General features: G+C 43.7%; 1 protein-coding gene across 10 annotated transcripts in view; it reads right to left on the bottom strand.

The window, feature by feature from the left end:
- NLGN1 (neuroligin 1) overlaps nt 1–27,880 on the bottom strand; it is a 657,716-nt gene that overhangs the window by 276,290 nt on the left and 353,546 nt on the right. For all 10 annotated transcript variants that reach the window (XM_083504022.1, XM_083504017.1, XM_083504015.1 and 7 more), the window contains one exon: nt 17,064–17,216. In XM_083504022.1, coding sequence (XP_083360148.1) covers nt 17,064–17,216 — 153 coding nt within the window. The remainder of the gene's footprint in view (nt 1–17,063; nt 17,217–27,880) is intronic.

Raw genomic sequence — 27,880 nt, 5'->3', positions numbered from 1 at the left:
GGAAAGGAAGGAAAGGAAGGAAGAAAGGAAGAAAGGAAGGAAGGAAGGAAGGAAGGAAGAAAGAAAGAAAGAAAGAAAGAAAGAAAGAAAGAAAGAAAGAAAGAAAGAAAGAGGGAGGGAGGGAGGGAGGGAGGAAGGAAGGAAGGAAGGAAGGAAGGAAGGAAGGAAGGAAGGAAGGAAGTTCTAAGGCAATATCAGGTACAAAGGTAAAAGATGTGCAAATTTAAGCTGGCTTAATTTACACCAGCTTGCTTTATCCAAGATCCTTGTGGATAGGATTGCTCCCTTGGTGTACTGCAAGGTAACAACAACATCACTGATGACAACAAATAAGAACAACACAAAAATACAAGAATGCAGACTTTCAGAAAAAGACAAGAAATTTGCACTCTTGAAATTGTTCAGATTACATATTTCTGCAAAACTAAAATTTTATTTATAGATAATGGAGACAGGATGACTGTAGAAACCAAGGTGCTTATCCTATAGGGTTTGGCTAATTATCAAACACAATAACGAGCCTCATCCACGCTCAGGTAGCTGCCACCAGTTTCCATGCATGTGGCAAGTCTTCCTTCTAGAGCTCTCCTGCGACTTGACCTTAAAGCAACAGTAATATGCATATATGGCTAAACTTGAACGTAAGTGGCAAAGCGGCTATCAGAAATGGGTCAATACAGCACTTGAATCCAAGACTGGCCTGTGTTCTCTCCCACAAGACCCACCTTCCTATCTTGGATCCACTGATTTCCAAGGGGTCCCCCCATAACAGAGACACAAATGAGCTCAAATTGAATCTTGGTCACACGCATAGCGGCACAAGGCACACCAAGGCAGGAGGAAGGGTCCTGACAATAAGAACAGTCTGATCAAGGTCCTGTTAATATATCCAGAATAGTGGGAAAGTTGGGCTGAGGACATAAACCTTAGGAAGAAGATGCAACAGTTCCAAAGACCTAAAGGTAAAGGGACCCCTGACCATTAGGTCCAGTCGTGACCAACTCTGGGGTTGCGGTGCTCATCTCGCTTTATTGGCCAAGGGAGCTGGCGTACAGTCATGTGGCCAGCATGACTAAGCCGCTTCTGGCGAACCAGAGCAGCGCACGGAAACGCCGTTTACCTTCCCGCCGGAGCGGTACCTATTTATCTACTTGCACTTTGACGAGCTTTCGAACTGCTAGGTTGGCAGGAGCAGGGACTGAGCAGCGGGAGCTCACCCCAGCATGGGGATTCGAACCGCTGACCTTCTGATCGGCAAGTCCTAGGCTCTGTGGTTTAACCCACAGCACTACCCGCGTCCCACTCCATAGACCTACTCCTAGCCTATCTGTTTTCTGGACAGTTCTCTCCTCCTCATCCTTATGACTTCTGACTGCTGACACTGCTGGACAGCTCCCTGCTGCTGATTAAGCCAGAACAGGACAGTGTAATGGTAGCAGACATATTATTTTCTAATGCCCCTACTTACTCACGCATGCATTTTTTGTATCTGGGCATTATCCTACTCCAACAGTAGCAGGTGCAAATGTGAGAAAGCAGTGAATCTTCCCCCATTGCATGTCTTACCACCCCTTTAGCCACTTCTTTCTGTTCCTAGTTCACTTCTAGTAAGGACCCCTGGATGGTTAAAGCCAGTTAAAGGCATCTATGGGGTGTGGCACTCATCTCACTTTTCAGGCTGAGGGAGCCAGCGTTCGTCCACAGACAGCTTTCTGGGTCATGTGGCCAGCATGACTAAACCACTTCTGGCACAACAGAACATTGTGACGGAAACCAGAGCGCACGGAAACACTGTTTACCTTCCCGCCACAGTGGTACCTATTTATCTACTTCCACTGGCATGCTTTTGAAACTGCTAGGATGGCAGGAGCTGGGACAGAACAGTGGGAGCTCACCCTGTTGCAGGGATTTGAACTGCCGACCTTCTGAACAGCAAGCCCAAGAAGCTGAGTGGTTTAGACCACAGCGCCACTCATGTCCCTCTTTCCTGGAACCAGGAAAGAGAAAAGTGATTTGAGCAACTGACTGCAGAGATCTATGGTGCTGGAGGGGAAGAAATCATCCACACAGGTGAGTGAGGTTGAACCCTCGCCCCTCTTTTACTTTAAAAATAAGAACCCCTCCCCACTTTTTTACGAACAAGAGGCAGCCACACAAATGATGCCCCCGTCACAATGGCTTTTACTTTCAAGGATGTGACCAGCATAGCAAGGAAGGCCTGAAACAGCGACTGGCTTTGAACATTCTTTTTTGAAAGGATTCTGGAGAAATATTAACAAAATGAATCAAAATAAATGGCAAATGCTTCAGTCAACAAGCATTTCATAAACACACACCATGCTGCGGTGAGATTAGATCCAAATAAAGTGTTCCTCAGGACTGAAATACTCATTCAGACCTTATTAACCAGACAGAACTCAAGGTCTCCTGAGCTGCATACAGAAAATGAAGATTCCTTAAAGCTGTTTGTTCATTTCATCAAGCACAAAAAAAAGACTGGGAAAAGGTGTCTAGAGGTATTTCCAAAAATCAGAAAATGATAATAACCTTCCTAGACTCTTGTGTCTCCATTCTTGTTTATTAGCATTAATCCTCTGAAGCACCCAACTGAAATAAAACTAGAATGTAACATCTGGGCCACCTCCTCCATTGCTGGATGAGGCACCTGAATCTGTATAGCGTAAATTACATTTGGTACAATTTTTCATTTTATATGTTGCTTGGAATAATAGAGACCCCCCCCCCGCCGGATGACAACTACTTCCTAACAAGGTTCGTGTTTTGAATTCAGAATAGGATAAAAATACCAGCAACATTTTACTCCACCCGCTAAGTCATTCATTCATTGAACCAACACAGGAAAAAAGCTCCTTTGATGGATTCATATCCAGAGTGAACCACAACACTTTATGAACGTCAATGGCTCATGCCCATCATGGGCCACATCTGCATCATACATTTAAAGCACTCCTGTATCACTTTAAACAGTCATGTTGTTGTTGTTTAGTCATTTAGTAGTGTCCGACTCTTTGTGACCCCATGGACCAGAGCACGCCAGGCACTCCTGTCTTCCACTGCCTCCCGCAGTTTGGTCAAACTCATGTTGGTAGCTTCAAGAACACTGTCCAACCATCTCGTCCTCTGTCGTCCCCTTCTCCTTGTGCCCTCCATCTTTCCCAACATCAGGGTCTTTTCTAGGGAGTCTTCTCTTCTCATGAGGTTGCTAAGACATGGCTTCCCCAAAAGAATCCTGTGACCTGAAGTTTGTTAAGGGTGCTCTTTAGTTGTTAGGAAACCTCCTTTGCCCTTACAGAGCTATAACTCACAGAGTGCTTTAACATTCGTTCCCTCTTTCCGGGGAATTGTAGCTCTATGAGGGGAAGAGGGGTCTCCCAGCCACTCTCAGTACCCTCAGTTCTCCCAGATTCTTTGGGAAAAGCCATGAATGTTTGAAGTGGTATGATGTAGCTTTAAATATATGCTATGCAGTGGCGTAGCGTGGGTTGTCAGCACCCGGGGCAAGGCAAGTAATTTGCGCCCCCTAACCCATGGATTTGCGCCCCCTAACCCTAACCCCCAGATGTTGCGCCCGGTGCAGCCGGCCCCCTCTGCACCCCCCACGCTACGCCACTGATACTATGGTTGTGGTTTTGGTTTGCCTATGGAAGTCAACCGCTGAAATGTGTACAAGGGCAACTCTGTTGCTGTTCACGCTAATGGGGGATAGGATAATCTATTTATTTGAGGAATTTCAGTCTAAACCTTCTGTATGACAGATCCCAGGGTAGGGAAAGTATAAGCATTAAAATGCACAACCTGCAGAAAATTGACCAAAAAGAATCAAAACTATAAATGAACACAATGATAAGAGCAGCTAAAAAGAGTACACTAAGACTTCAAAACTACTAAAAACTGCAGACCACACTTCTTCCAGTCAATCAGTAAGTACTATACTATCCCACATGTGCCTGATCAAAGATTTTTAAGTTTGTGTAGAAGTTTGTTTACATGTCAACATTGTATACTGTTCCTGAAGAATGAACTTCAGTTCCAAAATGCACTGAGCTACAACAGATGTTCATCGTTGGCCGTCTTGAGAACTGGTTTCCCCTTCTGCATTCTTTTTTCATCCTTGGAGATGGCAAGTGTGGTATGCCTTCCTCAGGAGGCTACAGAACACACATTTACAGAAGTGCTTGCCTTTTCTCCATGCAAATTCTGCTTAACACATTGCAATGGGAGAATTCCACTGGAGGCAGCTGGAGGATGGATGGAGGCTAACAGATTGAGGTTGAATCCTGACAAGACAGAAGTACTGTTTTGGGGGGGTGGGGGCCAGGCACGTGTGGAGGCCACCCTGGTGGTCCAGGTGCACAGCCTGGGAGTCATTTTGGACTCACAGCTGTCCACGGAGGCACAGGTCGATTCTGTGTCCAGGGCAGCTGTCTACCAGCTCCATCTGGTATGCAGGCTGAGACCCTACCTGCCCGCAGACTGTGTCACTAGAGTGGTGCATGCTCTGGTTATCTCCTGCTTGGACTACTGCAATGTGCTCTACATGGGGCTACCTTTGAAGATGGGTATGTCCAGCAAATTCCAGGTGTATGGCAAGACTAGAGGACCCCATATTCTAATACAGTAGGGCTATTCCTTGTTTTCTTATAATGAAAAAACAAGAATGCACCTATGGGTGAAGGTGTTCTTCAGACACTGCAGGCCAAATCCAGACAGGGCTTTAAGACTAAATACTAGTTTCCCCCAGGCACAGTTGCAAAAGCCCTGCATAACTTGCACGATCTTTCTTGACAGCCCCGCATAGAGCACCTTGGGAAAAATATAGACTAGAGGCAAGATCTTGATGGTGTTGGAATTACTGATGGTGCTGGAAGACAACAGAGCAACCATCTATTATTCACGGGCCTTTGATCCCTGCTTCTCTGTTAAAATATGCTGCGCTCTTTGCTCAGCCAACTCCTGAGTTTGAGATGAAAACAGGATTTCACCAGGAAAACTATCGCTTTCATTGATCTTTGGGAAGGATGAGTGCTCCTCATGCCAAAAATAAAATCAAAATGTCCAAATTCTGCGGCCCAAATTCTGTACTAACTAAGAATAAATAATAATAAAATGAACTGATCTCATTTCTGTGCCATATACACACCACAGTGCTGGCAGCCGGATGTCAGAGCATCTTACCAAACAACAACTATGCTGCATTCACAAATATATTTCAAACCATTTTCCAAAAGGAAAAGAAATCATGAAATGCTTGAAAAGAACATGAAGAACATGAAAAAAATATACATTTGGAAAAAAAATGATTATAAAAAGGGGGGATAAAGAAGAAAATATAAAAGGGGGAACGAGTGAAATTTATAAAATATTAGTAGAATATTAGTAGAAATATTAGTAGAAATGGAGGATCAATAAGATCAATTAAAAGAGGTGTGGGGAAAGGAGGCCACAAGGCAGATGAACAGTCCAAGCTGGGGGGAGATATGGGAGAAACACACTCTCAGATATTGTCTATAAGGATAAAAGAAAATTGCTACGATAATTACAATACAATACAATAATTACTACAAGTTAGTATGGAAATAGTACTTAACACCACTGAGATTAAATCAAATAAACAAGGAATATTTGGTGTTAGGTTGGAGGGGATGCCAGGAAACCGAGACTTATGTTCACATGTGGTGGGGGTGTAAATACATACAAACTTTTTAACAAAGGGTGTTTAAGGAGATAACAGAAATCACAGTTGAAGTTGACTGAAAGTCCAGAGGTAGCATCCTTATCAATTTACGATGAGGTGGAAGGTTCTCCGGCTCACCAATTTATTGACAGCTGCACGCATTATTATAACTAGGAAGTGGAAGGGGAAAGGTGAATATAAAATGGAAGAATGGTATAAAGAGGTGTGGGATATGGCTATTAATGATCAGTCAGCATGTGCTATTAAGTTAAGACTCGGAATATGCAGGAGAAATGATTTTGAGGAGATATGGAAGGTGTTTGTAGAATTTGTACTGTTAAAATGGAAAGGGGTCAAACCGTCACAATAGCCTCGACTCAGTATACCTGAAGGAGTGTCTCCACCCCAATCGTTCTGCCCGGACACTGAGGTCCAGCACCGAGGGCCTTCTGGCGGTTCCCTCACTGCGAGAAGTGAGGTTACAAGGAACCAGGCAGAGGGCCTTCTCGGTAGTGGTGCCCATCCTGTGGAACACCCTCCCATCAGATATGAAGGAAATAAATAACTATCTGATTTTTAGAAGACATCGGAAAGCAGCCCTGTTTAGGGAAGTTTTTAATGTTTGATGTTTTATCATGTTTTTAATATTCTGTTGGGAGCTGCCCTGGGTGGCTGGGGAAACCCAGCCAGATGGGCGGGGTATAAATTATTATTATTATTATTATTATTATTATTATTATTATTATTATTTGTAGCATTAATGCAAACATCTTCAGAATACATCTGACTTAGAGTTGCATCCAACTAAGTTACAATCAGAGTAGACCCCTTCAAATCACTGGGTATGACTAAGTTACATTCAGTGATCTCAGTGGATCATCTCTGAATATGATTTAGCTGGATAGAACCCTGCCTTCTAGGTAAACCTGATTCAGATCTGTGTGTCAGTCATTTGAAGGGTACGGTGGATGTAGCTGTGTCTAAACATCTGCTGCTTTGCAGGAAGCAAAATAACAATCATCTCACCACAAAACAAAGCCTTGAAATAGGTCCAGCATTTGCAGTAAGAAAGAGATTTCCATGAATCGCCCTGGTAACCTCAAAGCAATTTACTGATGAGTTGGAGTAAAGGCCTCCCAAACATTATTTTCCTTTGAGTCCCATTATGGTCCTTCGAAGGGAGAAATCCATCCAAGAGTTGTAAAAAGAAAAAAAAGGAGGGGGAGAATATAATGCAAGAAAAGAAAACTGAATATAGAACAGTGAAGGGCAATGGATATCAGTCTTCTTGGCAATGCCAAGTTAGTCGGATGACAAAGCTTAACAATGAAGGATGACAAAAATCTCTCCCTCTTTTAATTACTTCCTTTCAAATAGGAAAGAGTTGAAACAACACTGCAAGCAGACAATCATTTAAATGAATATTGGCATAAGAAAGAGTACAGCAGACGCTAACGTCCTAGTGAGATTCCCTAGGTAGGCAGAAACATGTATTTTAATATATTTCTTTTAATATGGATTAGAAGAAAGTGACAATTTCTAAAAAGAAAAGCTGCCTGACAAGAACCTAGGAGTTGTTTCTAACTAAATTATTATAAGAGTAAACCCGCTGAAATTAATGGATCTAAGTTAACTGTTTCCATTGTCTTCAGTAGTTTTGTTCTAAGCAAGGTGAACACTGGAAAGAACCTCACATACATCATAAGGAGAAGGGCCATAGCTTAATGGGAGAGTATCGGTTTTGCACAAAGAAGGTGCCAGGTTCAATTGCCAAAAAGGGCTGGGAGACCAATATATATATATATATTCTAAAACATAACAGGGCATACTTGTTAATTAAATCTCTGAAGGACTGAAGAGCAAACCTGTTTGCTGAATGTATGGAATAGCTCAGTTGCTGGAGCAGGATCATGAGTTGGGCAAAAGATTCCTGCAATTCAGATCATTCTCATTGTCCCGTGCATGATTCTATGTGGAGGCTTCTACATGTGACGGGGAGCCCTACACGATCAGGGTCCCTGATCGTGTGGAGAGGCCAATGCACTTTCTGCTAGATGGTTTGGCATGTGCATGCACACACACACACACACACACACACACACACACACCAGACCTTACACCCAAGGCATAGACATCCGGCAGTGGCGCCAGTGGTGGATGTTAGGAAGTGCAATTTGGACATGGATTTACAGTCCCACTTCTTCTTTACACTTTTCTCAAGCTAGGTAAAGGTAAAGGGACCCCTGACCATTAGGTCCAGTCGTGGCCAACTCTAGGGTTGCAGCGCTCATCTTGCGTTATTGGCCGAGGGAGCCGGCGTACAGCTTCCAGGTCATGTGGCCAGCATGACTAAGCCGCTTCTGGCGAACCAGAGCAGCGCACGGAAACACCGTTTACCTTCCCGCCGGAGCGGTACCTATTTATCTACTTGCACATGATGTGCTTTCGAACTGCTAGGTTGGCAGGAGCAGGGACCGAGCAACGGGAGCTCACCCCGTCACGGGGATTCAAACCGCCAACCTTCTGATCGGCAAGTCCTAGGCTCTGTGGTTTAACCCACAGTGCCACCTGCGTCACTAATTAGGCTAAAGGAGCCTAATTTTGGAAGAGGGCTTGTATAAGTCTAACTAATAGATAGTGATATAAGAATTAGAGACCCCAGGTGTGTATTTTTATTATTTTAATAATTTCCAATGTTTCACTTTAATTGTATTTGACCTTTTAGAATGTATTAGACTTGTTTTTGTTTTTGTTTCATTCTGCATTTGTAAGTCTCCCACCCCCCCAAGCTGTGTTCCACCTCTCCTTATCTGGGAACATCAGGGCCACCCCAAGGTGATGTGGGGTGAATGGGGTATGGAGCCATGCATGCTTTACTTCTCATGACCTGTAACCTTTCCTTACGTAGGTGAAGCTATTTTCTGACTCTTTGTTTGCTGTGTTTGAGCTACAATATAAGCTTTTGTTCTGAAGTGCCTTGGGGCAGACCGTCTCAACTGGCACGTTGAGTAGAGGGAGCTCTGTCCTATTGCAATAGCTATAAAAAACGCCGGGTCCCTAAATCTGGATGCTGGACTTGGAAATAGTTTCCTTGGTTCTGTGGTTTATTCAAAAGGTGGGCTGTTCCTCACCTGGGTAATGAACAAGGTGGTGTCAAGGCGAATTCTTACCGCAATAGTTGAGAGCAGTCTGCAGCACAGAATGTCCGTATGTCATCTGACAACAGAAACCCCAGGAGAAGAATATAATGATGAGCAGAAAAGGAGGAAGAGCTTATCTGCTCAAGTATGTTGGATATCCATTTGCCTAGGTTAAACAAGGGGTGTTGCTTCAGCAATGATACTGTGTGTGTGCGTGTGTGTGTGTGTGTGCAAGTTGCTTGACGACCCTTAGGGGATAAGTGATGAATAATCTTAATAAATAATACTAATAATAAATAAGGGCATGTAAAAGGCATCATGATCACTTCCTCACACTTGAAATTCACCACATCCTCCTGGAAACACTGCAAGGCCGAAACTGCACTGCAAGGCTTCTGCTTGTTCAAAACCATGAACTGTAGAAGTCTTTTCAGATGGTGGGATAGATGCAGTGGCGTAGCGTGGGTTGTCAGCACCCGGGGCAAGGCAAGTAATTTGCGCCCCCTAACCCGTGGTAGGGGCAGAGAGCTGCGAGTGCGAGCGAGCGCCCGCCCGATGTTGCGCCTGGTGTGGCCGGGCCCCCCTGCACCCCCCACGCTACGCCACTGGATAGATGACAGTATTTTAGGCACAGGTCCCAACTGTCAAGAGTGTGTGCAGGAGCCAGACCCTGTGACCAACAGGACTTTGCAGGACTGGGGCCTTTCTAAGTTTGTCCTGAAGAGGCAAGGAGCGGCCCCACAGGTGAGGCCGGTAGGTAACTCACAGCCCCTGGTGGCAAGAGCCAGAAAGGGATATAAGGTCAGCATTTCCCTTCAGCTCTTTGCCACAGCAATACGTTCTCTGCCTTGAAGCATTTGGCTCCTTGCTTCCTGACCCTCAGACCCTTGACTTCATGACTCCCGGCTCTCTGACCCTCGGACTCTTGGCTTCTTGACTCCTGGCTTCTGGGCTCCCGTTCCTGCTCCTACCCCACCATCTTGCCCCCAGTCCCAATGTCCCCAGCTGGGACTTCGACCGCCCATGAACCAGACCATGACAGTAGCTCAATGTGTGTGCATGTTCATGCCTGGGCATGGTCACACACACCCTTTATTAGAACATAGGATCTTCAATTTTTTAATGTCTGTTTTGTCAAAGAGAAAATTAAAAAAGAAAACCCACCCACCTACCTACCTCCTTGCCCTCTCTAATATATATCGGGAATTTGAAAGAGCTTCCTAAAGGGCTTAAAGCAGCCGACCTCGAAAAATTCCCCCCGTTGCAGAGTTGCTGCCCTTTTGCAAGTCATTTCTGTTTTAAACAAAAATAAGCCATAAAATCATCTTCAGCTTGTAATGCAGAGCTTTTCTTCAGAAACCCAGGAGGTCAAGGATATCAGACTTCCCCGTGTACGATCCATCACCAAAACAGACAGCTCACACAGGGTTTGCATTTCAATAGAACGGAGTGGTCGCAGAGGCGAAAGAGGTGCCTTTTCATTTGCCTATCAGAGTGTCCCCTCTCGCAGTATCCAGTGGGAAATGAGTCGGGAGTCAGGAATAAGCTGAGAGATGGATGGAAAGCAGGCCACAAAATGAAGGTGACTGTTTTTCAACGGCATGACAGTATATGGGTAAACAGTGGGCATTTATGAGCCAGTGTTTGAGCACAGCTTCTCGAAGCAGCCAGCAGGGCAGCGTGCGGTGGGTAGGGCAACGTTGCTTTCTGGCTTCCCACTTCTGGTGACCAAGAGGGGGAGGTCGGAGGTCAGTGCAGTGTGGGTGCAGGGGTGGAGCCAATCTAATGCTGCCATTGCTGAGCTATACTTCATTGTTGTTTTGCCCCTCCACCATCATTTATCACAATGGGAAGCCAGCTAAGCAACAACAGACCCCCCCCCCCAGCTCTGCCATGCTGGCTGCAACTGACAGCAGCTAAAAGGCACGCACAACAAATGAACGACGTGGAGGAATATCTGGTGCCTTTAACTAGCTTCCAGTCCCACAAATGGCACCAGTGCAGTCATTTGCAGGGCTCTAGCACTGTCTTCTCCTGCCACCATGCAACTGTGATATGGAGAAGGGAACTGTAGATACGGCACAGAATGACTTCGTTCTACTTGCAAGGAATTAGATCAAGCCATGGTGGCAGAGGTACAAGTGACTGTTATATATGGCATGGGGTTACACTGCTGTTTGAACTGCTTGCCAACCTGCCTAACACACCCAGGCCTTGCCAAAATGCCCCAACCCCTAGATATTGTCAAACACCCCAGTCCTCATCCCCAAGCCCCTTAGATCAGGGGTGGGGTTTTCTGGCTCCCAGAGGCCGGTGGGAGTTCCTGCTCACCTGTCAAAATTCCAACATCCTACTCACCTTGTTAAAGTTGAAGCGTGGAGTGCAGGAAGGCTTGCAAAACCTGCCTCATGATGATCCTTTCAAACTTTTGCAATCCTATCCTGCTGCTTCACTGCACCCTAATTTGGCACTCCTTTGTACCTATGTGAACCCGAACATCTCTTTGCAGCCACACAGCCCACATAGTCTTCTCTCCCTTTCACTTTCTACTCAAGAGCATTTCTTTCCCCCTAACACCCCACAACACTTTATTTCTCTACCTAAGAGCACTCCCACAGCCTTCTCTCACTTTGTGCCTCTACACAACAGAGTATCTTCCTCTGTCCCCAGGGCCAGATTTAGGTTTGATGAGGCCCTAAGCTACTGATGAGGCCCTTTATATGTCCAGCTGTCCTTTGTCAACAACAAATTGTCGCTGTTTTTTGTGTTGAATATATGCTATATGGTAATTTATGGACCTAAGAGGTGTCTAAAGCCATTTGCGCATAACAAATAGGAGCCTACACAACACAAAACACTGTTGCTGTATGCAGATTTTATTTCATTTGTTTATCTTATATTTTCAAAATGTACATCCAGGTTTTTTTCCCCTTTAATTTTTTTTTGGGGGGGGCAAGAGAGTGGGGCCCTAAGCTATAGATTGTTTAGCTTATGCATAAATCTGGCACTGTCTCTCCCACGCCATAGATATTCTTCTCCTTCCCACTCTAGAGGGAGCATAGGGGTTCAAAAAAGGGGGTCCTGTTGGAGGTTGAAGGGGTGAGGTTTAAAGGATGGAAAGTTTTGGTGCAGCTGCTTGAGCAAACTACTGAGTTCTCTCCCCTCCCCCACTGCCATGGAAGAGAGGAAGAGAACTAGTGGAGGAGAGAAAGTTTGGCGGGGAATAAGAAGGTAGCCAATCTCTGACCACAGCAGCCCTTTGCTGCCAGAATGGATTGCTCAAGAGGAGAGCACCCCGTGCAGGCACTGAAAACTACAGCATGATGACATTCCTAGGAAAATATTATATAGTAAGATCAAAAATAAAAACATGAAGCATGGGACTAGGATCCATTGATTCCAGTGAGATTTATTGTCACGTGAAGACCACACACAGCAGAAATTAGAGGGTAGGATTAATGTACAGCACAGAACTCTGTCTTTCTACTCTCCTGCTTCCCTAGATGAACTGCCTGCTACCTGTTTTTCAAAGCTCCCTCATTATGGTGGGTTTGATGGGGAGAGGCGGAAAGTGCTCCTTGCTGTGAAAAGATCTGCTCCACATGCCTAAAGGGGGTTTCCTGATTCATCACTGCTGTGTTTCGTATCACGGAGTTGACAAAGCTATGGTGGTGTTTAGGGATGTCATGAGATCTCAATAGTTCAAATGTGAACTGCTCTGATTGATTGCTCCTGGAAGTGAATCAGGGCCATACTTACCCCAGTCCCAAGGCTGCCTTCCTTATCACTGAAGCCACCCTTCTGCTGGCTCAGGAAACTTACCTGAGGCAATGGAAATGTGAAAGCAGTGCCAGTTGAGGTGGTAGTTGCAGAAAATATTTTAAGTTGGGCTCCCCCCCCCCTTGAGACCTGTTGAATCTTTGATGATTATTTAAAATTGGATTGCTAAAATCTGACATAGCAAAAAAAAAAGGGGGGGTTTGCAGTTCTCCTGGCAGTATCTATTGAGCTCATAATGAGTCAGGGCAGAAATGATAAGTGATGGCTGTTATTTCTTAAATCACCAGACTGTAGAAGTGGTAAGAAAAAAATGAGCTGTGATTTCTTTTCAAGATTGTCATGATAAGAGTTACCCAGCAAGATTAACCCTGAGCCACAGAACAAGAAATCAGAAATATTATAGGCCAGTAAATATGTTTCCTCTCTCATCACAGAGACAATTTCAACTTGTTAAATGGAAAACTGATCATAGATAAATCTAGATATATAGATATATAGATGATATAGATATAGATATAGATATAGATATAGATATAGATATAGATATAGATATAGATATAGATATAGATATAGATATATAGATATATAGATATAGATATAGATATAGATATAGATATAGATATAGATATAGATATAGATATAGATATAGACACACCTCCTGATTAATCAGGACCCCATCCCTATTAGCACATATGTAATATTCTCATATAAATATTTTCATCTGTCCATTTTTACTTGTCTTTATAACAATGTTTTACCTTTTTATGATCCTGTTCTATGCTATTTTTCCTGCACATTTGGGGATATTTAAATCACAAGTTATTTAGGAATGCTTATAAACAAACAAATTTGCACTGACTCACTGGATCGATGCATTGCAATGGGCCACACATTTCTGAGCATGCTCATAAGCAACTAGGTGTTAAGAATGAGGCCTACCAGGTCTCCAAACCCTCCAAGTATCCCTATTTTCCAGGGACTTCCCTGGTTTAGAGAAGCCATCCCAGTTCTGATTTGATCCTGGGATGCCCCTCTTTGCATTGGAGAAATGTTGGAGGGCCTGCAGCTATCCAACCCCTGAGCCATCTCAAGGCAATCCTGTATAGGGAAGGTTTTTTAACAAATGTTAAATGATGTTTTCATATACTTTGGAAGCTGCCCAGAGAGCTGGGGCAACCCAATAAGATGTGTGAGATATAAATAGTAAAGTTATCATTATGGAATGGGATGTCCTTATTTTCATTGAAGAAATGTTGGAGAGTATGGTGTTTCTGAAATCCCCAACCAGCCTGCCTTGCATGTGGTCTCCACAGCTCAAGTGTAAGTTAAATTCAGGAAATGGAGAGGGGAGCAGTGCTGGCGTTGAGTCCATTATGGCCTCAGCCTGAAATTCAACACAGAGATATGGGTTTTAATCATAATGGTGTTAGGGAGAACTCTTGAATTCATCACTTCAAATTCCCCCTTTCCAGTTTTTGGCAGCAACAAATGGATACTTGATCCGCTGAGCCGGAGAAAACATGTGTTGTGTTGGCTCACTGACTTTGTCAGTGTCTTGTGGATTATTTATCATGGCTCTCTCTCTCTCTCTCTCTCTCTCTCTGTGTGTGTGTGAATGATTTATATACTGCTTCACCATCGATACATATAGGCAGTTTACAAAATACATATGTTAAGGGGACTATAGGTTGAGTGGTTAATGTGCATAACTAGCCATTGCGCACATTCACCCAATTTCATGGATAATGTGCACATAATCCTTCTGTGAAATGTGAAATGCACATCTCACAGGCTTGGGAAATCTGCATGTATGGACTGAATTTTGTACTTTCTCTGGCCACTGTGCATAATCCCCAACTGACTTTGGATAATGTGCATATTTTGACATCATTTTTGTACATTCTCAGGTTGTGTATATGTGCATTATGCACATTCTCGTGTCACCATACATAGTCCAAAAAAAATGATTTCCCCCCTTCTATTTCTTGTTCAGAAGTGTGCAATCTGCTCTCCTCAGGCCCACTGTCTAATCTTACATGGTCCACAACATGCCCTCCTGCTGGATCAGCCAAGCAGTAAGAAAAAAGGGGAAGGGAGAACTAAGTAAAATTCAACTGTTTTCTGCAGTGCAACAACCTTTTCACCACTCTCAGATGTTCCCTAGTGAGCTGAGCAGCACAAGAGGATTCTCCAGGCAGTATGTATGTATGCACACGCGCGCACACACACACACACACACACACGTTGGGGGAGGTGAATAGACTGTATGCTGAGACCCTTCTATTCCCTGGATCCAACAAGTGTTAAAATATAAGCCAGACCAGTTTCCTGATGAGGTGATCCCCTGGGTAATGGGCCACTAAGGGGAACAAAGGAAGTGGATCTATGTGAGATGGAAATGAGTGCTCCCCATCCCTCAGCTGGCTGGCACTTAGAAAAAGACAATGGCAAGAGCTGAGAGTTAAGTTATGTGAGCTACAGTAGAAGCAAAGCAGCAAAAAGGCAGACAGAGAGAGAGAGAGAGAGAGAGAGAGAGAGAGATGTTTGGTTTCTGTTTGAATCCAAGGTTCCAGCTATGGGAGAAACAAGACCCTCTTGGAGCATTAATGCTGTGAATCCCTCCATTGTAGGCTATGGTTGTATATACGTGTAAATAAACCATATATCATAAAGACACCACAGTCCCCGCTGTGCCTCACTTCCAAAGGAAACACGAATCCTGGGTAAGTGCCAGGAACCCCTGGAATATCACACCACTCACAGATTGGGGTGGCATGCAGCAATGCGCATGCGCACACACACACACATTCAGAGGCTTCTTCCCACAACTCAAGTCTGTGATGGATGGATAGGCAGATAGACAGACAGATTAGATAGGCATTATGAAAGAAATTACAGGTATTTGATTGCCTGCTCCACCTAATAGATTAGGATTGTATCAGGTGGGTGCTCTTTGAATAGAATTGCAGCACAATATACTCACACAAATCAGGAACTGGAAACATATGCTAAGCAGAAAGAGGATCTTGCATACCGACAACAAAAGTGAATTGTAAATTATTGCACAGCATAGCCCTAGAGGTTCCAAGTCAATATTTAATTGCTCTGAGAAAACAATGAACACACCAGGTAGGCTATGCGAAAGTAATCTGATACAAATCATAGCAGGGTCTGGACATTGAACATTGTGTCACACACAGCTATTAGATTGTACTGTTCCCTGTGCAAGTGGAAAGGAGAGGACTGTCAGGCGAAGCAACAAAAATTATACCATGTTTCAAGGACTGGAGTTAGATTGCATTCAAAGCCAGAGATGAGCAGGAACCCCAAAGCAAGTCAAATTCATTTTCTTGACAGTGCATCATTTTTTTTAATCGCCAGGTAAAAGCAGCAGATTGATGCTCCCCACTCTCTGGGAGTTAATAACAGGGAATTAAGTGGAGCAGCCAGAAAGACGGGTTCTGAAGAAATTAACTTATGATAGAGCAAAAAGAGTCTTCTCTTAGGGCTAAGGTAATTCACAGGCGAACCACAGTTTATAAACCTGTGTGGCAAACCATAGTTTCTAAAACACACCATCTCTTGCTCAAACTCTTCTGAGTCTTTATGGGTAGATGCTCCTCTCATGCTTCCATAAAAAAGGTGATAACACCGTCAGATGCTAGAAATAAACATGCATTACAATGTGCTTCTGCAATATTCAGAATAAAACAACCTCTCTCTTTGCCAAAATCTACAACAGCTAAAAACACCCTGAAAGCTCCAGACTAAAGCATAAAAGATCTTAACTCTTCTAACCTTTTGCAAACATCAGCTAACTAAAACACGACTTTCCATTGAAATGTATTTTACCTGTGTGATATAAAACAACACTAGCACAATACTTTTTCCCCCTCCAAGCACAGAGCTTCAAAATACCTGTTGCCTCACAAGCTTATTTTATCTGGAATTTTTTTTTAACTAATACACTTTCCACTTAAAAGGCGCCAGACTAAATTCAAAATATGAGAAGGTGGAAATTGAAAGTGAATAACATTTCCCAAACAATCTTACTATCCAAAAGTCCGAAGGAACACAATAACCCTGTCAGCGCAATATCCAGACGTTTGTCACATCACAAACAGAAACAATTGCGTCTCAGTCAGTGCTTGCCATTTGCCGTAGATCCCTCTGCACAACTAATTACTGTAATGCAGGATGAGTGCAAGCGACAAAGCAGCATATCATTCTGAACATCTGCACTCCGCTTCTGTCATCAAAGAGGAGTATAATTGCAGGTTAGGCTGCACAATAACAAATTTGAAATCCACTGAATTCAATCCTTTCCTCTTTTAAAAATAAAAAGCCTCTCCTTTTTTTTAAGGCAGAAGAATCTGCAAATTGTCTTCTAATTGATAGAAAGAGTATCGCACAAGGCAAGAACTATTTAAAATCTGAATCTTTCTTACCAAGTACCCCAAGCCGGTAGTTGACGGTGATGACTATCACATTGCCATAGCTTGCCAGCACACTGCCATCATATAAATTTCCAGTGCCTTCCATGTAGGACCCTCCGTGAATATACACCATCACAGGTTTGGGCCCCCCACTATCTCGAATGTCTGGAAGAAAAATATTGAGAAGTATGTTATCCCGAGAACATTGTGATGCACATGAAAGTCTTAGTTTGTTTCCTTTCTACCCCAAGCTGTTATTTATTTATTATTTTTTTGAAAAGTGTTTCCCAAGCAACATATGTGAATTATGACATCTTGTACAACATCTATCTCTGTAATGCCTAATAAAGGTTTGGAGATACGAATTATGACATCGTTCCCTAGCAGCACATATGAAACACTACATTGTCACCAGGTGTCATTGAAGAGGAATTTTGAGCACACACACAAAATATGACGGCCACCACTGTGTCACATGAAAGTCACAAAAGCTTATGGCTCACGTCTCTCCCAGTTTGGGAGCACCTGTGATCCTTTTCAAATGAGGTTTAGCATTTCTATGGATTGTGTGGTTTTCCTTTCGTATGGCCATTAGATTAACCGTGGCAGTACGATGATAAATCTAAAAGTTGAATGTCTACTTTTGGTTTGACTTTCTTCTGTAATGTTTTATTCTGGTTTGTTTCAATTGATGTTTTAATGTAGGTTGTAAATCGCTTTCAGATTTTTTTTCTTTAAAATTTAAAGCAGTATAAAAATAAAAACAGCAGCAACAACAACAAAAAGCTGTCTGAGAGGCTCAAGAATCCTTGCTCTCTAAATGTCAAAACCAGGGGGTTGTGTATCAGGATATTTGGGGGTTCTGTGGTCTGATGTTTTTAGGGGGCTACTATTAGGATGCATATTCTGAAGTGTAGAAAAACTGCCTCACCCCACAAAAAAGCAGGCCATTTCTCTCGCAGCCCCAGTGATGCCACTGTATTCTGCTCTGGTCAGACCTCACCTGGAGTACTGTGTCCAGTTCTGGGCACCACAGTTCAAGAAGGACACTGACAAACTGGAACGTGTCCAGAGGAGGGCAACCAAAATGGTCAAAGGCCTGGAAACGATGCCTTATGAGGAACGGCTAAGGGAGCTGGGCATGTTTAGCCTGGAGAAGAGGAGGTTAAGGGGTGATATGATAGCCATGTTCAAATATATAAAAGGATGTCATATAGAGGAGGGAGAAAGGTTGTTTTCTGCTGCTCCAGAGAAGCGGACACGGAGCAATGGATCCAAACTACAAGAAAGAAGATTCCACCTAAACATTAGGAAGAACTTCCTGACAGTAAGCGCTGTTTGACAGTGGAATTTGCTGCCAAGGAGTGTGTTGGAGTCTCCTTCTTTGGAGGTCTTTAAGCAGAGGCTTGACAACCATATGTCAGGAGTGCTCTGATGATGTTTCCTGCTTGGCAGGGGGTTGGACTCGATGGCCCTTGTGGTCTATTCCAACTCTATGATTCTATGATTCTATGATTGATGTGAAGAAGATTGGTAAAGAATCGGACATAATTACAGGAGAGAGGTCTTAGCACATGAATTCTAATGATGGGATATCTATTGTTGGAGGCAGAACAGTTCCAGCTCAGAAATATCTTCTAAGAAATGTGGCCCAGTTAATAGTTTACAGCACAGTACATAGTACAGTTTACATTAGAGGCCCATTCAGTACTGAAAACTGAGCATTTCCTACTTACATTAAAGTAAGCAATTACTGGTGGTTTGAGTTAATTAATTAATGGAGTGGTATGCTTATTAACTCATCACTGGTAACACCCCAGATAAAAGTAAAGGTAAAGTGACCCCTGACAGTTAAGTCCAGTCACGAACGACTGGGTTGTGGCGCTCATCTCGCTTTACAGGCCGAGGGAGCAAGCGTTTGTCTGATCCGCAGACAGTTTTTGCGAGTGATGTGGTCAGCATGACTAAGCTGCTTCTGGCTCAATGGAACATTGACACCAGAGCAGCACACAGAAACGCCGTTTACCTTCCCGCCGGAGTGGTACTTATTAAGCCACTTGCACTTTTGGGTGTGCTTTCGCTTTGGCAGGAGCTGGGACCGAGCAACAGGAGCTCACCCTGTCGCGGGGATTAGAACCGCCAACCTTTTGATCAGCAAGCCCAAGGCTCAGTGGTTTAGACCACAGCGCCACCTGTGTCCCTAACACTCCAGGGCTACCCTTGAAGTCGGTTTGGACACTGCAGTTGGTACAGTGTGCCATGCTCCAACTAGTCATGTGAACCATGAGGAGAGATGATGATGATGATGATGATAATAATAATAATAATAATAATAATAATAATAATAATAATAATTTATTTACAGTGGTGCCCTGCAAGACGAATGCCTCGCAAGTCAAAAAACTCGCTAGACGAAAGGGTTTTTCGGTTTTGCGTTGCTTCGCCAGACGAATTTCCCTATGGGCTTGCTTCGCAAGACGAAAACATCTTGCCCTTTTTGTTTAAAGCCGCTTGAAGAGGCGCAGTTGCGACAGACCGTGCTTCGCAAGACGAAAAACATCGCAGCATGAAAAGACTCGCAGAACGAATTCTTTTCGTCTTGCGAGGCACCACTGTATACCCCGCCCATCTGGCTGGGTTTCCCCAACCATTCTGGGTGACTTCCAACAAAATATCAAAATACAATAGTCTGTTAAACATTGAATGCTTCCCTAAACAGGGCTGCCTTCAGATGTCTTTTAAAAGTCTGGTAGTTGTTTATCTCTTTGACATCTGATGGGAGGGCGTTCCACAGGGCAGGTGCCCCTACCAAGAAGGCCCTCTGCCTGGATCCCTGTAACTTGGATTCTCGCAGCAAGGGAACTGCCAGAAGGCCCTCTGCACTAGACCTCAGTGTCCGGGCAGAACGATCACATCGTTCTGGTTTCGAAGGCTCTGTCAGTGTGCTACCAAGCCGAATTCAAGGTCTTGCTATTTGCATATTATGCCCTGTAAAATTTGGGGTCCGAAGAACCTGAGTGACCACCTTCCATGCTACCACTTGGCTTAGCTTTTACAATCAGCAGGTGATACGCTGCTCATGGCCCTGTCCTGGGCAGAAATCAGGATGGCAACGACAGGGCACAGGGCAGTATAACAGTTACACGCATCTCTGTTTATCCAGACATTTGGTTCTTCATTCTTCTATGCCAGGAGTGTGGTCCCTTATTTAAACATGTGTTTGCTGTGCTATATTTTATGATGATGCATTGATCTTCCATTTTTTTTGTTTAATGATTTATTGTTGATGGTTGTTTTAACGATGTATTATGTGAAGCTGTCGTGCGCTCCAGAATATAAGAACAGTGGGAAAGACAGGTTTTTATTTCTCTAAATTGCTTATTTTTCTGATCTAAAGTTCTGCTCTCATTTCCACGTTTAAAAAAAGAAAATTAAAGTCCTCATATGAATTGTTCAGCACGGTAATGCAAAGTTCTCTAAATGTAAACGTTTGTTTGCAGTGTTGCCTAATAGACACCTTTTCTTTGCAAAGCAATTATCCCTAAAATAATGCATCTGTAAGTTATTTTTCACTAATATATGCATATTTGTGGACACTTTACTCCAGCGCATGCATTTTTGCACATATTACTGGAGAACTGCATTGCAAAATTCAGAGAAGTATGGATTTTGAAGGATGGCTGTGTTTTGGTTCTTGTTTTAAATCACCGATAGATTGGTTGGGATACAAAGACAGATAATGCTCCACATTCATGTTTCAAGCTTAATTTCAGAAGGGCACTTTGCTTGCCTATGGCATGTTTGCATCCAAGCCTCACAATGAGGCAGGCGGCTTACGGATTAGTTCTCGTTCCTTCCAAGCACAGCTATTGGTGGCTATTTACCCAAATCATAGTATTCTGAATTTATTTATTTATTTGCTTCCTTCTACATATGCAAAAGTGAAGGAAGAAATAATAAAATATTAATACGGGGATCGCTAAATGACTGTTCGCAGCAGAAACTGTACGTGGCTAATTGTATGCTTGGAAATTGTTTAAGAATTCATTTTTAATTAAAGTCACAGAGCACCAACTGTGAATAGTAATGAAATTTCGGTGGCAAAAACATGTACATATATGCTCACATAAACTGGGGTAATTCAAGGGAAATTGGGACACGGACACACACACACACACACACACACACAGCCATACATTCCAATATAAAGCAAAGTTCAAGGTATAAAGGATTTTTTTTTGAATAAATTCAGCCTACATAATGCCTTTTTTATGACTTCCTTCTGAATATTATGCTCTGAAAGGTTAAGGACAAGCAGTACTGCAAACTCCTCTCAATTTATCCACATGCCACGGCAGATAAGAATAGAGATGATATAAATTTTCTCCACACTGCACTGTCAAAGATCTCAGCACTGACCTACAGGAAATCCACTTCTTTAGTGAACTATGAGATGGTTTTTTTCCCCCTCTCAGTAAGTGTGAACATTTACTCTCAGTCTTGCATTTCCCCAGTAGTTTGGCAGGCGATGTAGGCAGCATTCATATGTTATTGAGCCCTCGGGCTCCTGTGGTGTTATGTCTGAATAGACTTTGCGAGTTTAATCCCTGCCTTGCCACTCCCAAAGGACTTTAGGGATGCTCTGGAAAATTCCATTCCATCTTTTTTCCCCTGAGTTTTTGAAGCTCCAAATTGTTCGGTCTTGTTTCTGAAGTGGCAAGAAAGCACTAAGAACTGTTACGATATAGAAGCAATGCGGCCGTGAGCTGGTAGCTTGAAAGCAAAACATAATGGGAATGTTGGGACTGTTCTGTGGGAAACAGAGGGACAGTCAATTCACAGTGCAGAGGGCACCGGAATTAGCTCAGAGTGTAATATGAGCTGTACAGGAAGTACAGGAGGAGTTTGTCTCTCGGCTGTTGGAGTTTGAAGAGAGCAGTCATGATTTTTGTAACACTGCAAAGACAGAAATAAAGGCATGTAAATACGTTTCTGTCTATCTCTTTCCCCTGCCCGGGGGGGGGGGCAGGAAAGAGGGGGGGTGTTCTTCTCACGCCGAGAAGGATCGCCTATCGCGACCTAGCCTGTATCCTGCTGGGGAATGCAGACAGGGAGGTCAACAGGAGATCAAGCCGGGTGCCTGGAGAGTGGCCAGTTTCTCCTGATAAAGGCTTGATTCCCAACAAGAACAACCCCTTGTTCTGCCTCCACTGCTGGAGGCAAAGTGCCTCTGAATATCAATTGCTCGAAATCACAAATGAGGAGAGAGCTGTTGCACTCAGGTCCTGCAACAGCCATAGGCCATTGGTTGACCATCGTGGGAACAGGATCCTAGACTAGATTGGCCTTTGCCTGATCCAGGAGGGCTCTTCTATGTTCTAGTGTTGTTGTTGTTGTTGTTGTTGCTGTTGCTTGGGGGAGAAGACCCCCTTCACATGACCGGTTTACAAACACACATTGACAAAACACCACACAAAAGCAAACTGCAATTGTGCATAAGTTCACATTAAGTTTGGGCTTAATGTATTGAGGCACCTGTGTACATTGGTAACCAGCTAACAGGGAAATGCAAATTGATTGGATTAACTGATACTTGTTGCAAAGAACATGGAATTCAGGAGGAGGAGCAGGGGTGGATGGAAAACAACTCGTTCCAAAAGAGCTACACTGTTGCCATTGTTGAATCATGGAGCATTTCCCATATAATGCTGATTATAATAATAATAATGAGCTGGGAAAGGTGGAATTAGAGTGGGAAAATGGGATGGCAGAGCATTAATTTCCATTACTGAGCTTAATTATTATGGCAATATTTGCAAAGTTATATTTCAATTTCTGTGCAGAGATTTCAGGTTTTTAAGAATGTATTTATTTTTATTAATGGTTATTGAAACATTATTTTATTTTAAATGTATTTGGTGGAACATTTATTATTTGCCAGTATTGTTGTTACTGGGTCTTTTATACCTAGTATATTGTGAGTTGCTTCAAAAGCAATTTCTTTGGAAGAAAGGCAGCATATAAAGTCTAATGCAGCCTTCCCCAACCCGATGCCCTCCATTGGCCAACCAGCATGGCCAATGGTCAGGGATGGTGGCAGTTGTAGCCTAACATCTGGTCTGATCCAATCAGGAGGTTGGAGAAGTCTGGCCTAGTCTATTAATTAAGGCTATACAAGCAACAGAATCCTTAGGTGCTGAGATGGAATGGACCACTTCGCACTGTAGCTAGGTCATTTATATTTTTGAATCCTCCCATATTGAAAAAAGAGAGCACAGGAAGCGGGTAGGTTTTCTCAGAAAAGTGGTGGATAAACGTTGCTAGTAGTATTCTAGTCAAGATATATGGCATGCTTGCAGGATATGACCAAAGAAGCAAAACAGGAATAGTATTAGGCTCAAGAGCAAGTAGAAAGCAATGGTTCAAAATCAGGTGCGTCCAGGAAATCAGAGCTTACTGTGAGATGCTGCTAATTTATTAAGTTTCTTCCTGCTACCTCTTTCAGGGGCTGCTGGGGGTCTTGGACCACTGATGCAAGGGGAGCTGTCAGACGTAGCAGTGCCTTGTCCCAATTTAGCAGATCATGAAAATTATAGGCAAAAAATTACCTATGGGCAACTGGAATTTTTAGAATTAGGTACAGGCTCCTGGTTCCTAGCAGAGCTCGGGTCTGGCTCTGCATCTCATGTTCAGATCCAGTGCTGAAGAATGCAGCAAGGCTGCTCCAAGTGACAAAGGCTGGAAGCAGATTGAAGCCTTTTAACCCTCTGCCTCCAAGCTACCTCCTCCAGACTTTACCCCCTTGAGAGAATTTCAGAGCCTTGAAAGAACAACCTCCTGGACTGAAGACGGGCACTTCTCCTTGGTTCCATAGCCTCCTTCTCTGGATCAATGATGAGAAGTGGGAGATATCTGGATGTTGAGGATCAGAAGAAGGTGACTTAAGGGGTTCAGGCTCTGACCCAACAGGCCCTGGCAGCAGAGGTGGATTTAGGAGATCACGACCAGTTTTGTCGCACTGGGCGTGGAGCCGTGGTTGCACTGCAGAGGACGTGCCAACGATGATTTAGAATGGAGCACAAGAGGTAGGGGGGCACCAAATGTTGGTGTTGTACAGGCCACCATTGGTCTTTGAGACCCCAAGGTATGCCACTGCTGATGATTTCTGAGGTTCTTCTGTGACAACCTTGGGCATAGTGGTCTTCTTATCCTCAGCTGTCAGCTCAGAGCCCGGAACCTGGCTCAGCAACTTATTTGTTTGTTTGTTTGTTTTTAAGAATAATTTTTTTATTAACCGACCAATCACATCAAATCAAACCAAATTACATAAATTTCAAATTACACAGCCGAATTTTAAATTTTTGTTGGGGGTACCCATATTTCAAGTTCTGAAGGGGATCCAATCAACTTATTGCTTCTTACTGCTGTTTTAATGTCCACAAATCTAACCTTATGATGTTCACAGTACTATCCAGTCCTTTCTTCTTGTTTTTCCACATCTCTTGTTGTTATTTTCATATATTTTTCCTTTCTCTTTGTGACCTCTGATAGTCTCCACAAGCTGGTTAGACAGTTTGTAATCCTGCGTGGATATTATTATTTTTTTATCCAGTAGCTATATCCAGACGTTTTCCATGTAACATCACTTCCATACATCAAAACAGTCTTAGCGTCATTAATCTTCACCAATCTGCCTCCTTTCTCAAAACCTCTGAGGAGATTCACCAGGAATGCAGTCTGAAAACAAGTCCGTTCCTTCTCTCGGCTATAAATCCTTTGGCAAGATGGCGACTCTGAATTAATTGCTGCGCCATTCCAAAAGCTCTTATTGCTTCTCGATCTCCAAAAAGCATACTTTTGGTTAAAGTTTATCTCCACACAGACCTTAATCATCCTGCTTGGGTCAGTTCAACCGACGATTCTAATGAGGAGGGGTTCTTGTAAATCACATAGAAGGAAAGTAAAAAAGGTCCCCCCCCCCATTCAGTCCCGTTGTCAACATACCCAGCCTTTGGTGTATCTTCATCGTAAAATATTCCTGTTTCTCCAACTCGTCGTCTTCTTTCGCAGAGGTCACTTAAATTAGCAGACTTCACTCCCGTTCTTCACTTGAAATATGTGCACTTGCTTCTTTTGTAATTAATTATTCCAAATTGCTGCAGCTAGTGCGCGATCAGAGACAGCGTCCAGGAGAGCCGAGGTCCACACAGGGGCATTCTGCCTAGGGCCCTCACCCCCTTCTTTCGAATTAGGGGGTGATTTATGGGCACAGCAGGCAAGGGCAGTGTTCCCCATTTCCTTGGGGCAACAAGGGAGGCTGCCTACTCCCAAAACAGCCTCTTAATACCCCGTGTGGGTCGGAGAGATGGTATTGTCGGCCATCTTCCAATGCGCCCCCTAGTGGCCCCCCCGGCTCAGCAACTTATTTGGTGCCTCTGCATCTTCAAGCTCTGTGTCTGGATCACTACTGGACTCAGAGGTCATGACACTGCCTGCTGGACAAGTTGTGTGTCGTCTTTCTAGATTACCAACACTACAGTGGTACCTTGGTTCTCAAACGCCTTGGTTTTCAAACGCCGAAAATCCGGAAGTAAGTGTTCCAGTTTTTGAACATTTTTTGGAAGCCGAACATCCGATTCGGCTGTTGGATATTGTTTCCAGGGCTCCTGCACTAATCAGAAGCCACACCTTGGTTTTTAACATTTCAGAAGTCAAACAGACTTCCGGAACAGATTAAGTTTGAGAACAAAGGTACCACTGTATTTGGCGCTTTTTTTTCTATTTATTTTGCATTTTTGTTTTTGAGACTTTTTCAGATAATTTGCTTATGTGACTGTGTGGAACGCAGTTCAGCTACTGATTGATTGATTGATTGATTGATTGATTGTGTGACTGTGGGAATCGATAAAAGCCTCCGATCCAAACAATGACTATCATCAGTGCAGGTAAGGGGGGGGAATTATCATCTACAATCCTGTCTTCTTTATTTTATAGTACAGCACATTGATTATTGCTTTCATTTCATGGATCAATGGTCTTGTTAGATAGTAAAATTCACGTTAAATTGCTGCTTTAGGGGTTGTTTTTAAAAGTCTGGTACAGATTAATCTGTTTTTCATTACTTTCTATGGGAAAGCTTGCCTTGGTTTTGGAACACTTTGGTTTTGGAAAGGACTTCCAGAACAGATTAAATTTGATAACCAAGGTACCACTGTATATATAATTGATTGGGGGGTTATGCAGGGGAACACTTTTAGACTTTCTTTTCTTTTTTTAAGGAAGCTGCTGAAGAATTTCCTAATTAAACTGAGACAAGCGTTCTTGTATAACTTACCTGCTGCTGGAAATGTGGGCTAGACAATGGAAATGCTGACAGCCCCTTCATTGCTTATAATTATATGGGAGCTATTTTCACGAAAGCTTTGTCAGGATTTATTCTCCCCATACTTTCAAGTGTTACCAATACAATTATGATAATTCGGTGCAAGCTCTGTCTTTGTCAAGTGGGGGCAAAAACATAGCTAATGGCAAAACTGAAAGCACAAATCATTTGAATTTTTAAACCAGGAGGTTCTTCATGGGCATGCAATGGGGCGCTAAAGCCTTTTCTGTTTATGCGAGATCATCTTGCGCAATATAAATATGCACTTGAAGCCTGCAGCGTGGAAAGTGGCAGGCTCGCCAGTGCCACCAACTCCTTCTTGGACTTTATTGCCACACCAGCATTTTCAGGTCACCCTGGGCAAAACTTGGTTGATAATTCGAAGTACCAAATTCACTCATCATGCCAGGCATGTATGTTGGGGTGGTCCATCTGAATATGGTCTTGGCGTGGAAAACAGTACAGTGGTACCTCAGGTTAAGTACTTAATTCGTTCCGGAGGTCCGTTCTTAACCTGAAACTGTTCTTAACCTGAAGCACCACTTTAGCTAATGGGGCCTCCTGCTGCTGCCGTGCCACTGGAGCACGATTTCTGTTCTCATCCTGAAGCAAAGTTCTTAACCTGAAGCACTATTTCTCGGTTAGCGGAGTCTGTAACCTGAAGTGTATGTAACCTGAAGCGTATGTAGCCTGAGGTACCACTGTACATGCAAGGCTCAACTGCATGTGAAGGGAAGAGCAAATGTGGCACAGTTGTGTACAGGATCAAAACTGGGGAGATTTGGGACCAATTCCCTAGTCGGCAGTGATATTTGCCCAGGCTGTAATCCTAAATGTACTAAGGGCCGTCTTAAGCATATCCAGCGCCGTGGTGCAAAGTTCCCCCTGGTGCCCCCCCTTTCCCAGAGTTTTTTAGGGAGGACGGCGCTGCCGGTGGGGCTGGAGGAAGCAGGCAGTGGCTGGAGGGTGGCTCCTCCGGTGCGAAAGAGGCAAAGGCTGGACGTGGTGCCTCCTGGCTCAGCTGACTGCTTCGTGCCATGGTGGCTACAGCAGACGGAGGCTCCGGGCACGGCGCTGCTTCGGTACGGCAGGGTGGAGGTGGGCGAGGGCGGCGAGCTGATGCCGGGAGGCATCTTCCCTGGCGCCCTCCAGAACTTGGTGCCCTGGGGCCCCACGCCACTAGCCTCTATGGGTAAGACGCCCTTGTGTGGGGAAAACCCATTGAACACAGACAGATTTGCTGCTGAGTAGTACTATTTAGGATTGAACTCTCCATGAACATGGGCAAGAAGGGAATGCTGGATAAGCAAAGTCTTATCTAGTTCAGCACCACTTCAAGAAGAGGTTAGAAATGGAGGCTGCCAAGATAGGGTTCTCTAAAATTGTCAATGGTGGCAAAGAATGTTGAGCAAACCCCCCTGCCCCATTGATTAGAGTTTCATTACTC

This window comes from Podarcis liolepis, assembly GCF_965112155.1.
Source record: "Podarcis liolepis genome assembly, chromosome: 5".
Classification (NCBI taxonomy): Eukaryota; Metazoa; Chordata; class Lepidosauria; order Squamata; family Lacertidae; genus Podarcis; species Podarcis liolepis.
The sequence above is the reverse complement of the archived record's forward strand: the minus strand, read 5'-3'. Positions and strand labels throughout refer to the sequence as shown.